This window comes from Lissotriton vulgaris, chromosome 3_1 (genome assembly GCF_964263255.1).
Source record: "Lissotriton vulgaris chromosome 3_1, aLisVul1.2, whole genome shotgun sequence".
In the NCBI taxonomy this organism is placed as follows: domain Eukaryota; kingdom Metazoa; phylum Chordata; class Amphibia; order Caudata; family Salamandridae; genus Lissotriton; species Lissotriton vulgaris.
The window spans coordinates 1410426203-1410441373 of record NC_141689.1 but is presented as its reverse complement, the minus strand read 5'-3'; the positions used below and the strand labels follow the sequence as shown (position 1 = coordinate 1410441373).

Sequence of the window (15171 nt, the reverse complement as noted above, 5' to 3'; positions counted from 1 at the left end):
TAAATGTCTGGATGGTTCTTCCGCTATCGCTGATAGGTAGAATTTCGATCATGAAAATTATCGTATTGCCTAGATTACTGTATTTCTTCATGAACATACCTATAGTCTTGCCAAAATGTTTGTTCAGTCGCCTTAAGTCCTTGATGATAAAGCTAGCATGGGCGGGGAAGCAAGCTAGGATGCAGTGGAACGTCATGGTGTTGCCATACCACCTCGGAGGTCTGGGTCCTCTGGACTTTGAGCTATACTTTCGAGTGGCGCAGGGCGCGCATGTTCACAGCTGGATACATGACAAGGAGAATGCACCGTTTGTTCAGCTTGAGAGGCTCTACGCGGCTCCTAAGCCATTGCCAGCTATAATATTTGATCCAGTTGACAGGCTGTAACGGGGCGGAACGCCCCTCCGAGGGACAGGACTATGTCAAAGATTGGTGGTCAGCTGTTCCCCTTCCACCCACTTCTGTCCCCTCTCAACAGCATTCTGCCCCGTATTCTCACGAGGAATGGCAGTGTGAAGAGGATGGACCCCTATAGAACAGCGATAAGGAAAAGAGACATGGATCCTTTAATTGGGGATTTCAATATGACGAGACTCCTCCCCTAATGGACGTCCTCGCGCCAGGTTTGGCAAAAGAGGGAGGAACCAGAAAGAAGACTGGCGGCGTTTCCCCGGAGTTAGAAGAAGGCGACGGCGAGCGGAGAAGAGGAGAGAAACCGAAGACTGAGGAGGAAGAAGACGAGACGGGCCGTGTACAGAAGACCAGAGACGTCCCCGACAAGCCAGGAGACAAACGTCTACACGAGCTGCCCCGCCACGCTCCCGCAGGAGGAGCGTGGCTTGAACAGGTACGGGGCAAAGTAGCGGGTTGGGTGGAAAGACTCGATCAGCCTGCCGAGTAATAAATTGCGCCTGTGTATAGTTGTAAATACGTCTGTACACTTGAGCACGGATTACGAATCTGTACATAGCACTTGTGCACTTGGTTTCCCTCACTCCCGGCCCTTGCATTTCCAAACCCGGACGCCCCCGTAACCCCTCTCTTTATTTCTTCTTTTGTTTTGGTGGTTCCTGACGGAGTGTCTCTCCAACCATTCTTGGCTTACGCAATCTGGAGTCCCTAAAGAAGAAGATTGACCCTGTTGTGTTTGCCCGAGAAAGACTAATGAGCCGGAGAAGAAAGGCATATATAAAAATAAAGCCATCTCTGAAAACCTTACTCAAAGTCTCGGACTCGGTGACTCATACCCCTACCGTCCCTACCACCCCAGTACACAGGCGTACAGGATTGCTAGACTCATTAAACTCGCCCAGACACGCTTGGCAGGTTCTACTGCAATACTACACCGGAGCGCTTCTGTATTCCCCACTGATGCCTATTGATTGGATGGCTTGGCTTTCACCGTGCTCGGAAAAAGGTGTTGTCTCTGCCCTGAACGACCTGGGCATAACTACGGCTGGCGATATGTTCGAGGGGGGGCGCTTAAATCGATTGCTAACGTGCATACACCAGAAACTGTGCCAACTGGATTACAGCGTTTCCAATTTTACAGAGTTAGAGGGGCCCGGCGAGAGCAACTGGGTGATGCCTTATTAGAACCGGCAGAATTGTTAGAACTCACGCATGCGATTAAAACAACCTCCCCAAAAAAATGGTTTCCACCCTTTATAGGATGACCATAACAAGCAGAGCGACAGGGTATAGTAAGGCACGTCTTGAGTGGCAACGTGACTTGGGGACGGCAGTTGACAATGACATGTGGAGCTACTGTTGCACCAACACGAGGCGTATTTCCCTGATTGGGAGACAATGATTGATACATTTTAAATTTATCAACAGAGTTGATCATACCCCGGAAAGACTGTGCAGATTTGGCCTACGTGACGATGCGACTTGCGACAGATGTGGGGTTGGTAACGCAGGGCTCTTACACTTATCCTGGGAGTGCCAGGGGATGCAGAAATATTGGGGCAAAGTGTTCCATACAATAAGTAAGATATTGGATGATGAGATAGCCACATTCCCCGCCCTAGCCCTGCTGGGATACTCGAAGGGACTGCCAAAAGCTCAGAGTTTCCTAGTGGATATGGGACTGCTGTTAGCTAAACGGAGGCTGGCTAGATGCTGGATGAAGGGACCTCTCCCTAAGATTGGGACAGGGACTTGACCTATTGTTGCACTCAGACAGAGAATTACAATGACCTTTTACCGCTGAAAAGCAGGCCTAATAATTTTTTGGGGTTATACGTAGAATACAAAAGGCGCATGGCTGCAACTACAGAGGAGCGGAGAAGTGAGGAGAGCCGCGCCACTGGGCCATGGGTTGATGATGCTCAGACCCCAGTAGAGGTGAGATTTAGAGTGGGCTGCTATGGGTCATGTCAGATGGGGCCGGCATCACATCAGGGGCCTCCTACAGGCGGGCGCCAACAGGAAATATAGGGATGCACCACAAGTTCACGGAGCATATCGTAGAGACAATGGCATCATTTGTTGTTTGTTTTTATAATTGTAGAAAATGTGACTGCAATTTTTATATATGATATGTGCCATAGTCGGGGTAGAGTTGAAACGACTTGTATTTAACGCCGCCCGACCTCCGGGATGTGGGCTGAAAGGCTGTGTTAGACTAGTGAAAATTGGGTTGCGCTGTCCCGGGTGAGGCGCAACACTCTCCGACTGTATGGAATGCAACGGTCACAGTTAAAAATAAATAAATAATAAAATATAGAAATTTTAATATTTTTTTAAATTTAATATTTCTTTATTTATATATATTTTATATAGCAGACAATGATATCCTATGGAAGGAAATTCAAGTTACTGGTAAGTACGGTTAAAATTACTTTTCAGGATCAGTACTGGGCTGAAAGATGCAGCACTGACGTCTCTCGTGATAACAGGTGAGTAAATCGGAATTCGTAGTTCGGCTGATTTTAGAGGAATATTTTGCTCAAAAGTGAAGGAGGAGGCAGGGCATGAGGTGACATATGTGCAAACACTCCCTGTGGCGCGTTTTAAGTTGGGGAATTAATCCCTCTTCAATCATGAGGTCCCCTGTGGGCCAACTAGCCCACCAGGTACCTCCAGTATTCGCTAAAGAGCTGCGTTGCAGAGAGGTGTTGAGGCCACGCCCCCTTTTTACAACACTCTGCAACGCAGCTCCGTGGCGCTTAGTGGAGGTACCTGTTGGGCTAGTTGGCCCCTATGGGACCTCCGGATTGAAGGTTTAAAACGCGCCACAGGGCATGTTTGCACACATATCACCTCAAGCACCGCCCCTTACCTATACCACTGTGCAAACATTGCAGAGAGGTGTAATGAGGCCACGCCCCTTTTTACACCTCTCTGCAACGCAGCCCCCTGGCGCATACTTGAGGTTCCTGGTGGGCTACTTGGCCCCCAGGGACCCCCAGTATTCAAGGGGAATTACTTCCCCCTCTGCAGACGCGCCAGTGGGCGTGTTTGCAGAGTGGTGCAGGGAGGGGCGTGGCCTCCTCCCTGATCCCGTTTAAAAAAAAAAAAATTAAAGGGGGCTGTGTAGCCCCCCTTCTTACTCTTTTTTTGGGCCCTGGGGACCCCATCCCCCAGGGCATGGCCACATTTTTAAAAAAAAATTTGAGGGGGGCTGCATAGCCCCCCTTCTCAGGCCACTTAAGGCCCCGGGGACCCCATCCCCCGCGCCGGCCATTTAACATTTTTTGGGGAGGCGGGCCGCGTGGCCCCCCTCCTGGGCCACTTCTGGCCCGGGGACCCCATCCCCCGGGGCCTGGCCCTCTCCGTTGGGGACCGTGGGGGGTCCCCAAGCCCCCACGGTCCCTGCCGGCTCCCCGCCTCCTGCGAGAGCCGGCATTGCTTTTCTACATGGGAGCAGCTAATATGCTGCTCCCCATGTAGAAAAACCACCAGCTTTGGTTTCCTGCTCTATCTTTCTAAAATCAAAGCAGTTTGCTATGGTAGGGCGGGAGCCGCCAGGCTCCCACCCTACCATAGCAAACAGCAGTGTCCCGGGGGTGGGCTTGAGCCCCCCACACAGGTTTTTTTCTTAATTTAAAAACAAAGAAACACCGGGGGTGGCAGTCCCTGGGGCTGCGGGAAGGCCCCGCATACATCATATTAAAGCCCTGGGGGTGGTGGTCCCAGGGTACAATTAAGCCCCGGAGGGTGGCGGTCCCCGGGGCTGCAGGGGGGCCGTGTGCCCCCAATGTAATACATACTTTGCCCCGGGGTTGGCGGTCCCCGTGGCAGTGTGGGGGGGGGGGGGGGGTGGGGGTTAGGCCCCCCACACTTTTTTTAATAAAGCCCCCGGGATTTGACCCCCCGGGGGCTAATAAACATTAAAGCGCGGGAGCCGCGCTTCGTTTTTTTGGGGGGGGGATCGGCAGGGTATGCGTACCCTACACGTATTACGCAATTTAAAAAAAATCTATATATTTTTTGGGGCCTTGGGGGTCTTTGTGGGACCCCCTAAGCAGGCCTAGGGGGTCAGGGTGTTTCTACCCTGCCCCCTTTTCTTGTTTTCGCGTTTCTTTTTCTGTTTTCTTGTGCCTCGGTTCTACTGAGGCACAAGATGGCTGCCAACACTTCCTGGTTTGGAGTGTTGGCAGCCAATTAGCATAAAGCTTGTGCTCGGGAGGGTACGTGTACCGTACTTCGTCTATAGATAGATCTATGATTTTCCTTTTGTTTTTCTCAGGAACTACTGCACGGATTTGCACCATTTAACAAAAAGCGTCATCTGCGAACCAAACTCTACCTTTTTGCCAAATTTGGTTTAATTCCGTTCAACAGTTCGGGCTGTAGCTGTGTCTAAAGGTCCCTATGGAAAACTGCATGGGGAAAACACGTTTTGGGAACCCCCTTTTTTCTCGGCCCCGGCTTGACGTATCACCCCGAAACTTTCAGGGAAGGAGCGGAGCGCCCCATCTTCTTTGAGAATTTTGTGAAGATTCGTCAACCGGCGCCAAAGTTATTCCAAATAAAATGTTACGGATTTCCTATCGAAACTAGGTCCTAACTATAACTACCTTCTGGTGACCGTCAGTAGGTAATATATATATATATATATACAGTGATTTATTTTATCTTATGCTTGTCATTTTTGCTTGGTCCCTTGACCTTTCAGGTACCCCTTAGCCCACCTTTTTTATTTGTTTACTTTCAGGTCCAAGCTTAATACACAGCATCATATTCCATCCAGATGTCAAGTTTAAGACAAATGAATGCTCACAAAGTACACAGGGTGATGGAAAGAAGCAATGATATACAAAAAAATTGTACCAAATGCTCTACTTGCATATTGCCACTTTATAAAAACCAAATATGTTGTACTGTTTAAATGTGAAAACTGCTGCTGAACTATGAAAGATGCGCAATGTGAGTCAGGCTGTTTTACTGTTGGTGCCACACAGTGCGAAGAGTACCTCAATCCTGGAAGTGAAACCACTCTGATTTTGCATCTGGGAGAAAATCTATTATTCTGCATAGGAATTGTGTAGGAAATCTGCTTTTTCTGCACGGTCATCTAGATTTTTCACCTCTTTCTGGCCCATTTTCTTTGCTGAATTTTGATCTCTGTAATCTGTTGCCCCTGCTAAACAGGATTAAAGTGCCTATGCTTCCCCCTTTAAACATGGTTAATTTGGCTTATCTTTTCTTGACATATTTAACTTGCCAAAAAGTCCCTAGTACATGGTATAGGAAATGCACCCAGGGTCTGTAAGTTAAACACCACCTGTGGACAGTAGCACCTTTTGTGATGCCCACAGAGTTAGCCTGTAAAACATGGCTCCAGGCCTGCCGGTGTATCCTGACTGCCGTAGTTTAAACCTGCTGTCACACCTGTCAAAATGTAAGCTTTAATATGTAACTTTTGACAGCAACTGGCTAAACTACTAATTCAAAGACTATTTTTCTTATTTATTAAAAGTCCAGATCCTTGTTGAAGTTGGATTTTTTAAATAAATATTTAGGAAACTTAATTTTTAGAAATTTACTTTTACCCTTCCTAAAGCTCCTGGAGGCTAATTTGTATTAACCTGACAGCAGCTGCCCCGCCTGCAGGGTGCAACACGTTTTGGATCTGCAGAAGATCCGAAGAGGACTGGACCCTGCTTCTTGTCACCTGAGAGAAGGCCTGAAGGACTGGACCTGCTCCCTCAAAGACGTGGGCTTGAAGGGTCAGTGGGCTGACCTCATGTCTGGCACAGAGACACAACAATCTACATGAGGCCTTTTCCAAAGTGACCAGTTGTAAGTGGGCTTCCACTGCACCTCACTAGTGGCCTGTTGATGTGAGTCCCAGTCCCTACATGCTGTCCCTAACGTCCTGAGTGACCCAGAGGAGCTGCTCCAGAAACTGAAAAGTTTGGACATTTTTGTCATCCAAGACCTCCAGAACCCTTAAGGGGACCTCTCTCGTGTAAGAGCGTTCCTATTTCGATACACCTTCCTCGCATAAAGCTTCAAGTTTACCCTGGAGGAGGATTTTGAGCTCCATATGAAAGACTTAAGTCAGAAGGTAACATTTTTGACAAAGTGGCTTGGAATATCCGACCCTGTTCCATTGCTTTCAGCCTAACATTGTGCGTTGGTCTCAGTCTTCTGCTCCCATACACTAGCATTGGGGCTTAGTGCATTTTGTCTCTATTTTTACTTAAAACTTAAAAAAGTCAATGCTCCTGTTCCCCTTATTAAAAGTCACCAGCCACAACTCCAGACATGAGGGCTATTGCTGTTTTAGCAGTTGTCACTTCTGAAATGCTAAATTCTGGCCTTTTATTAGGTTCAGATTGTAAACCAATTGATATTTGTATGTGCCCAAATACCTACCTGAGTGCCTGTATTCTGTAACATGTGAGTATGTGCACATCAGGATAATAGTGATATTATTGCTTCTAGAGCCTAATTCTATATGATGTGTAACCTTGAATCTGTGTGTCTGAGGCTTTTGTTTTCTGCAAAGTCATGTTTATCACCTTTAGTTCTGTTCAGTAACACCATATCTCTTGTTTCAGATTTTAGTGAAATTGTGTTGTTTTGTGTCGCCCGCTGAAGAGCTTGCTCAGAAAGATGACCTGCAACTACTTTTCAGTGCAATTACCTCTTGGTGTCCACCTTACAACATGCCATGGAGGAAAAGTGCAGGGGAAGTACTAATGACCATATCACGTCATGGCCTTACTCTCAATGTATTGAAGTACATTCATGGTATGTATGATTTGGAGAAACACTTTGTCATTTTTCTGCATAGCATTTGAAAGAAGATGCTTGTTTTCTTTGATGAGAAGGGAGGCTAACCATGTGCTCAGCCGGTACCACTTTGACGTTGATGCACAATTTATTGTCAGTAATAATAGAGCCAAGTTGGGTATTTTGCAAATCATCTGACTATTTTTAGGTCTGGCATGACAGATAAGCTGTCTGCTTCACATACTGTTACCAGCTTGTGTAAGAGTATTACTACCTCATTTCATGCTGTTGGCTGTTTGGTATATCATTCTGCCTTCCTGTAAATGCTTCCATTGGAATGCATGAGGGACTATTTAAAATCTGAAAATTAACTCAAACTTCACACTTTCGCACTGAATTGTTTTATCTTGTAAATGCATGCTGTACAGACCGCAGTCATTTTAGCCTTATGCTATATATTTAGGCTCGGAACAAACCATGTAAATTGCCTTAAGTTACATTCATAAAATACATTTATTTGCTGTGGGTAGCTAAAGATCTGACTTGGACTCTCCAGAATCTACATTAAACACATCGGCCCTAGTTCTACTGGCATTCTTTCAGCACCCTTTGAACAGTGAAGCATCCACTGGGAACATGAGTCCCTGCCATTTTTGAGAAAGCAGCCACCTCTCAACTTAAGTGTGTATATTGATCAACTCCATAACTTGTGGTGAATAGTTCATTTCTGTATAGGATCTTTTTACACCAACAGCAAATATATATATATATATATATATATATATATATATATATATATATATATATATATTTTTTTTTTTAATGAGGTAAGGAGATAGTCTGTTTCCCCTCCCCCCATACCAGTGCATTCGGAAGGCAGGTTACATGATTTGTTGAACGTTGAAGTCCTCAAGTGAAGATAATGTTTGTCTTAAATGCAGTGGAATAAAAACATCTCTCATAAGGTTGTCCTTCTGTTGAGTGCTCTCCTACCCATCATACATTGCATCCATAGTTTATTCCTTCTGTTCTCCTACATACCTAATAATTGCCTTGTCTCTTGCAGAGAAAGAATGTTTATCTACTTGTGTTCAGAACATGCGGGAGTCCGGAGACCTTTTGCCTTTGGAAATGGTTCAGATGTTTGCAACAATTTCTTGTTTCTTGAAGGATTCTAGCAATGTTTCACAGTCTCTGCTAGAAGATTTTAGGACTTGCCAAGGTTATAGTTTCCTCACTGATGTACTGCTCAGGTACAGTAATGCTCCTATTGTGCATCTCCAACCCAGTTTTCAGTAGCAGTAATTGTCAATATTTTGTTTCTTTTCCACTACACTTATTTGCCAACTGAAAACTGAGCCTCCATTTAGTATGCAGTGTGTGGTTTGTATCAGCTGCCTCCTCCCGGACACTCAAAATACCCATTTGGTATCATTCCGCTCAAAATAAGCACGTCATTATAGCACCATGGGAAATAAAGACTTCTGACAGTGAAATAGCATTTTAAGCATATTGCATTGTTCAGGGTATAGTGCTTTGCTTTCAGGAAAATATATTATTTGTTGTAAATTCTGCGAAGCAGTGCACATCATCCGTAAGGTGGTATGTGAAGTGTGTCTAATATATTTAAATTTCTTGAGGTTGTAGCCTTGGCCACGAGTTAATGAGACATAATAGGCACTGCATTAAAATTCAAACAAAAATACACTAGGCTTACATTAAAAAAAACAAATTGATCAGGCCAAAATACATGGAAGTTAGCAGGTTCAGCTCTTTGGTGTCGTAGTTTAATACATTCTTTGAAAAGGGATCTGTGTCAAATTTCCATGCGATAAATTTACATCCATGTTGACCAACTTAATCTCTCAACCGTAGAAGTTGAGAACATTGAGCACCGTTGTGTCTGGTAATAGTAACATTACATATCTCAGCATTTCAGACCTTGAAGATTCAGACCCACTCCAGGGGCTGTAATACTTGGATTAGCATTGCTTAATGTGCTGCACTGAGAGGGTATACATTTTTGGTTTGGGCTATTTGCATTCATGAACTGCCATTTCCCCCAATGAGTTCCCATTTCCATCAGTATATTTCTTTTAGGATGATTAGTGAGAATCTTAAGAATATTGTAAATGTTAGATATCCTATGTTTCAGTAAATTTAGAACATACTTTTTTCTTGATTTTCACATGATAAAGGTATCTAGCCAGACACAGTTTATTCGCCTGTTTGAATTATAAAATGGCTTGAAGGAAAATATCGCCATCTCAAGCTCATCTTTTGCAAGGAGACATTGTTGCACTTCTTGAGTTTCATTGTTGATTAAATTACAAATTTTTTCAACAACTCTTGTTAATGGATTTTGCCATTTCATACATCTATAAAACACTGATATTATTTTTCACCAATAGAGAGGGCCTTATTTTTTTTATCTACTAGGTGCAAGACTACACACACTTGTGCTGTGCTTCCAAGAAATTAACCCCTGAAGGCTACAGTGACTTCCAAATGTTCATTCCTGCCAAATTATGAATCTTGGCAAGAAATATGAGATGAAATCTACCCTTCTTCCACACTGATTAGCTTCCATTTGTAATAAGGATTTACATTAAGGTCCTGGGTGTGCCTCATAATGCCATAAAAGTTACTTTAATGTAGAAGTCATTTTTTGTTTTGAAATCCTTTACTTCGATTTTGTCTTACAAACCAATGCCTTAAACAGAGCATTTAGTGTACTGGCTTAATCATGGCTGTTTTAGCATAATTTATCAGATGTTATGTGTACAATGTTGATGAGGTCAAAGACTTTGTTTTTGGTGGTCTGTGGCCAATTAAGTGTTGTGTTATGGCTCTCCAGCTGTTCTCTTCATAAACTGACAAAATTAAAATTGGCTGCATCCATTTCAGTGGTAAATCAGTTAATTTGCTTTTGGTATAATCTAATTTGAAGGTTTATTATGGTCCAACAATCCTGGCTCAAATAACAAAACGTGAATCGACCCGGATTAAAAAGAGAATGGGAAGTAGGAGGTAGGAATGGAATTTTCTCCCTTTTTCGTGAGCATCAAAGCCCTGTTTTATCTCAGACAGGTAGCACTTACTAAAGGCTTATGTGTATTGCCTTTGCAAAAACAGTGGTTTGAGTTCTGCTTCTAAAAGGCAGTAGCCCTACTATGCCACAAATATAATTTGTGCCTGTCTTCACTCTACTGCCCAAATCTAAAGGACCAGCTCATCTCTTGCCATGCAAAGGTTTAGTGGTCTGGGATGTGCCCACAACCTGGATTGCATAACATTTGTTAAAAATAACTTAGAACTGTTCTGAAATTATGCATTTTTTTTTGTGTGCATAATTTAACCGGAACATTTATGCAAATGTTCCTTACGGTTTTAAACTTAATTCAATTTTCCTAATGAAGTGATATTTCTACCTAAACTAATTTTATGCATATTCTATTCTTTCTTACTCATAATGTGAAGCTGTGCGAGTTTGATAGCTAAACGGATGATTAAAGTAGCTGAATTTGCTAACTCGATGTTTCTTGAGAATTATCTTTTGTTGTCTTGTTTGATGTAATGAACAAAAAATTCCAACCTTATCCTACATGTATTTTACACAACATGGGGAAAGTTTCACTTGCCTCCTTTCCTCCTGGGTGAACTCATTCAGTGGAACAGCATAATTTAAGAAGGTTTGAAAGGTTAGAATCATTGACTCAACAGATCAGTTATCCCCTGTTTGGAAAATGCCATAAGTAGACTATTTCCTTTGATTTAAGAATGCATGAATAGCAGTCTTCATCCGGATAGTGATGCCGCTTTTTTTTGTCCATGTTTGAGTGCTTGGTCCAAAATGCAAGAGATCACACTTGTGGGTTAGTTTGTCCATATGTACATTTTCCACTTCAGATAACTACTACTTCTGCACATCACATAGTGTATCTGTAAGGGAGTGTGATGCTGTGGAATCACCCTTTATGATGATCCAATCATAATGTGTTTTTTGCCTTCCTCATTATTTAGATTGGAGAACTCGAAAGAGAATGAATCCAAGGATGCACTGAAAGACTTAGTTAATCTCATTACTACATTAACAACATATGGTGCCACTGAGCTAAAACCAGCTGGTATCATCACTGGAGCACCCTTTCTACTGCCTGGGTTTGCTGTCCCACAGCCTGCTGGGCGAGGTGAGTAACTTGATTTACATAAACGAAAGGGATACGTGGGGATATAACGGGTATTATGAAAAAATGAAGACACAATAATTGAGAAACAGAATGAGACAAATCCAAAATTAAGGAAAGCCACAAGGAAGAACTGTAATCAGGAAAACACTAAATGACATTAAGGAAATGTATGTACCATAAATTGCAGTGCTTTTATATTTGAAATTAGGTATTGATTAAAGTTTAAAATTAAGGCTAGGTATATTGTAAAGGTTAGGTTAGTGGAAGAATAAGAGTAACGGCAGCAGTTAATGTTATTCATAGAGTTATGAATAAGGGTACGTTTTAGACTTTGCTTTAGGTTTAATAGTGGTATGGTAGTTGTAATGGTGTTATACTTAAGTGAAGGGAAAGGCAATTTTTTCTCATTGATGACATATTATATAATTACCTTTATTATGGGTTCTTCATTATGGTTAGACAAATGCAGAATAGATTTTTCGTTTTGGCGTAGATACCGACGACGCGTCTAAGGACAGTTTCTTGGGTGATATTTTTCATCACAATGTTGTTCAACAATTCCAAGGCAGATCAAGTTTCATTATTTTTTTCTATTTTAGCCTCAGGCAGTGTATTTCCCCATACAAAATTATTTTGGATTTTTCTCCACATAAAAGCGGGTTATGCACAGATGCACTCAAAATATATATTTATATTATTAAAGATAATGGTTTTACGTCGGGCTATGTCAGATAGCAAGTTTTTGTTTTATCAGTCATCCTTTACAGTCAAATTTGAAGATTGAATTCTAGTCTACTGAGGAAAATATAATGAAAATGGCTCTCCCCAAAACATTTATTTGCCTAAGTCAAACTTTGTTTTTTGTGAACAGCTGTCATTTGTAATGTTTTGTAACAGTGTATGTATTCCCAGTTAAACATAACATCACAAAACCAATGTGACTGTATACTTTCTATGGGCATGGATCCTTATTTTCTTTTTGATACAATATGTTTCTAACCCTAAAACTCTTGCATTGATAGACCGTCTTTATTAGTTTTATTTTCTAAAGCATTTTTCATTGAGCATTAACATTTCAATTCTCTTGTACATGGGCTAACTGATTTGGAGTGGGCTAATGGATATTTTGTTGAGTCTTATTTTATTTATTTCTTTTGCAGAAGGCTTTAGAGTTTAAATGCTAAATTGAGACATCAATGTTTTCACCTTGATAGCGCCTCATCATAACCTGCACACTCATGCATCTTTCATACCAGCAATTTGTGCATTCTCTCTCATAAAGTCTAGTTCTAAAAATTCCCAGCAGATGTGGCAGCAAGAAATTTAACTCGCTACAATGGGAATTTTCTCGACACTGTGACCAATGCAGTCTGACAGATTTCTTGAAATTAAATGTTTTGAATGTAGCCACTGGATGATCTATAAATGTGCATTATACGTCTGTAGATTAAAGTAGTGATCTCTGGATAATTTTCTACACTATTTCATGTATGCTCGACAACAGAATCGCCAACAGTTTACATTAGTTAAATGCATTTCTGGGCCAGAAAGTAGAGACTTTTAAAAAAAATGTTTTTTTAAAGTGTAATGAACATCAAATGTGCATCTTAAGTAAAAATGTTGGGCACATCTCCAATCAATCATCTAGGCAGTCGTACCTCTGATCAGTCATGGTATGGCAGAAATTTGAGTAAACTCATCGCTTGGATAATATTCTGTTCCCTGTATTGATGACATAACTCTGAAAATTCCTAAACATGGACGAATTAAATGACAATGGTTTGCACCTCGGATGTACAATTAATTAATCTGGATGCTCCTTCTAATGCACCAAAGCAGAAAAAATATGCTTACACTACATTGTACTTGTGATCTGCTTGTGCACGGTATATTCCTGAGATCAGGAGGCAGTTGTCTGAATTACATACCTTTGCGTGACCCAGATAGTTTAAGGATGTTATTTTTAATAGTTAGCTACATATGGCTTTTCTATTTTTTCCAATTGTCCTCACATCTGGTGCGCCCTTGTCAGAATTGAACAGGACATTGCACGAGGCTTGGTGATGTGGTTTTATCATGGTCTAGTTGTATCACCACGCAAGTTTAGGAATAGATAAATATTGACTCTTTGCGCAGGTAAATACCTATCCTTTATAGGGTTAATGCGAACATAATAGTTTTAAACATTGAACCAGCCAGCTTATAGATCCTACTAGAATGAAAGATAGCTGTCAATAACTCTTCTTCTTGTTGAAGGAGAGTTAATTTACTTAGGAGTTTCCTCCGTTACAGGATTTGTTAAAATATAAAAGGGACAAATGATAGTACGGCCTGTGTTTGATGGCTGATGTTGGTTATTTGCAGATGGAAGAGGAGTTTTGGTCCATGTATGATGCAATCATCTACACATGTGGCTTGGAAAGAGAGAGGTCTAGTCACAAACTCTCAGTGTAAGGGTTTAAGGCCTGGGGAAATGTGTGACCTGAAATGGAGGTGCAGTAATTGTCTTGCAGCTGCATTCTGGATTCTTTGTAGTGCCTTGTTCACTTAGGCAGATGTGTAAGGATCTCTACGTTTAGAAGCATACTTTGTTTTAAAACATTTCTTTATTGTCATATAGGAACACGTGCTAGCAAGCTGATATATCAAAAGTAACACAAGTACAAAGTATGTAGAAACAATACTTGTACTGCAAAAATAAAAATTAAATAGAGTCTAGCTATCCAGTCATATGTCTAGGTTACATTCGGTTCTGATGACCAAACTCTAAACACTTCCTGAAATTCACAGTAAGTTGGAGAACATTCTCCACCAGTAGAAAGGAAAGGAAAGGGGGAATACTGTGTAGAGGGACTGGGAAGGCAGGTGCGACCAGGATGGATGGAGGTGGAGACAGGTTGGAAAATACAGTAAACTATAGAAATGGAAACAGCAATCCACCCTTCAAGGTAGAGAATTCTTTCTTTACTTGATCCACTTGAGGAGTTTGGTTTGAGGTGGTTTGTTCGCATCTACTTATTAATGTCGAGGAGACCGGATGATGGCATAAGAGTCCAAGTCTGCTGGGCTTTGAAATTTTAGAATAATTTTTGTGTCATGCACTTAGTTGTAACAATTGATTTTGAAGTAGTTAGCTTCAGTAGAGGTCTAAGATGCTCATTATGGAGGAGGAGACGATGCTAGTTCTTTGAGATGGACCTCTGTTTGCTCGTTAACGGTCAGAGCAGAACTGGAGGATCGACAGAATGAAGGACTTTATTAGTGAGGAAGTAGTCCATCCAGTGGAATATAGTGCCTTGATGCCAGTCACTTCCAGTCTCTGAAGCAGTGAGATAATGGACAATGTCAAAAGTGGAAGAAAGATTGAAAAGCACATGTGTTTCTACTCCATTCAAGTCCACAGTAGTCCTGATGTCACCCCAAGCTGCAGTTAGTTCAGATTCTGTGTTCGTAAATTTGTAGAATCCAGTTGAGCCTGATAAATATGTTCAGTGTAGGATGACAGTGCTCAAAACTGACTCTTTGAGTTAGCTTTCCTTCGAAAGATCCATAGCAGATTAGACAATGGGCTAAGAATGTTGGGTCAGAACTTGTACTTTTCTTAGAATTGTTTTGTTGTATCTGCTTTTTGAGTTTTTCTGGGAAGTTGCCCGACTTAAGCAAATGGTTCATGATAAATTTTAGGATAGATTCTGTGAGTCTAGAGCTTTCATGGATGACAGCTGCTGCTCATCCTGTCCTCCTGGCTTCTCAGTATGAATTCTCATGGGTGGGAATGTTTTTAGTGAGCA

General features: G+C 42.0%; 1 protein-coding gene across 4 annotated transcripts in view; it reads left to right on the top strand.

Moving 5' to 3' along the window:
* WDFY3 (WD repeat and FYVE domain containing 3) overlaps positions 1–15171 on the top strand; it is a 2050643-nt gene that overhangs the window by 471567 nt on the left and 1563905 nt on the right. For all 4 annotated transcript variants that reach the window (XM_086961876.1, XM_086961875.1, XM_086961873.1 and 1 more), the window contains exons 8-10: positions 7016–7208; positions 8257–8443; positions 11214–11380. In XM_086961876.1, coding sequence (XP_086818002.1) covers positions 7016–7208; positions 8257–8443; positions 11214–11380 — 547 coding nt within the window. The remainder of the gene's footprint in view (positions 1–7015; positions 7209–8256; positions 8444–11213; positions 11381–15171) is intronic.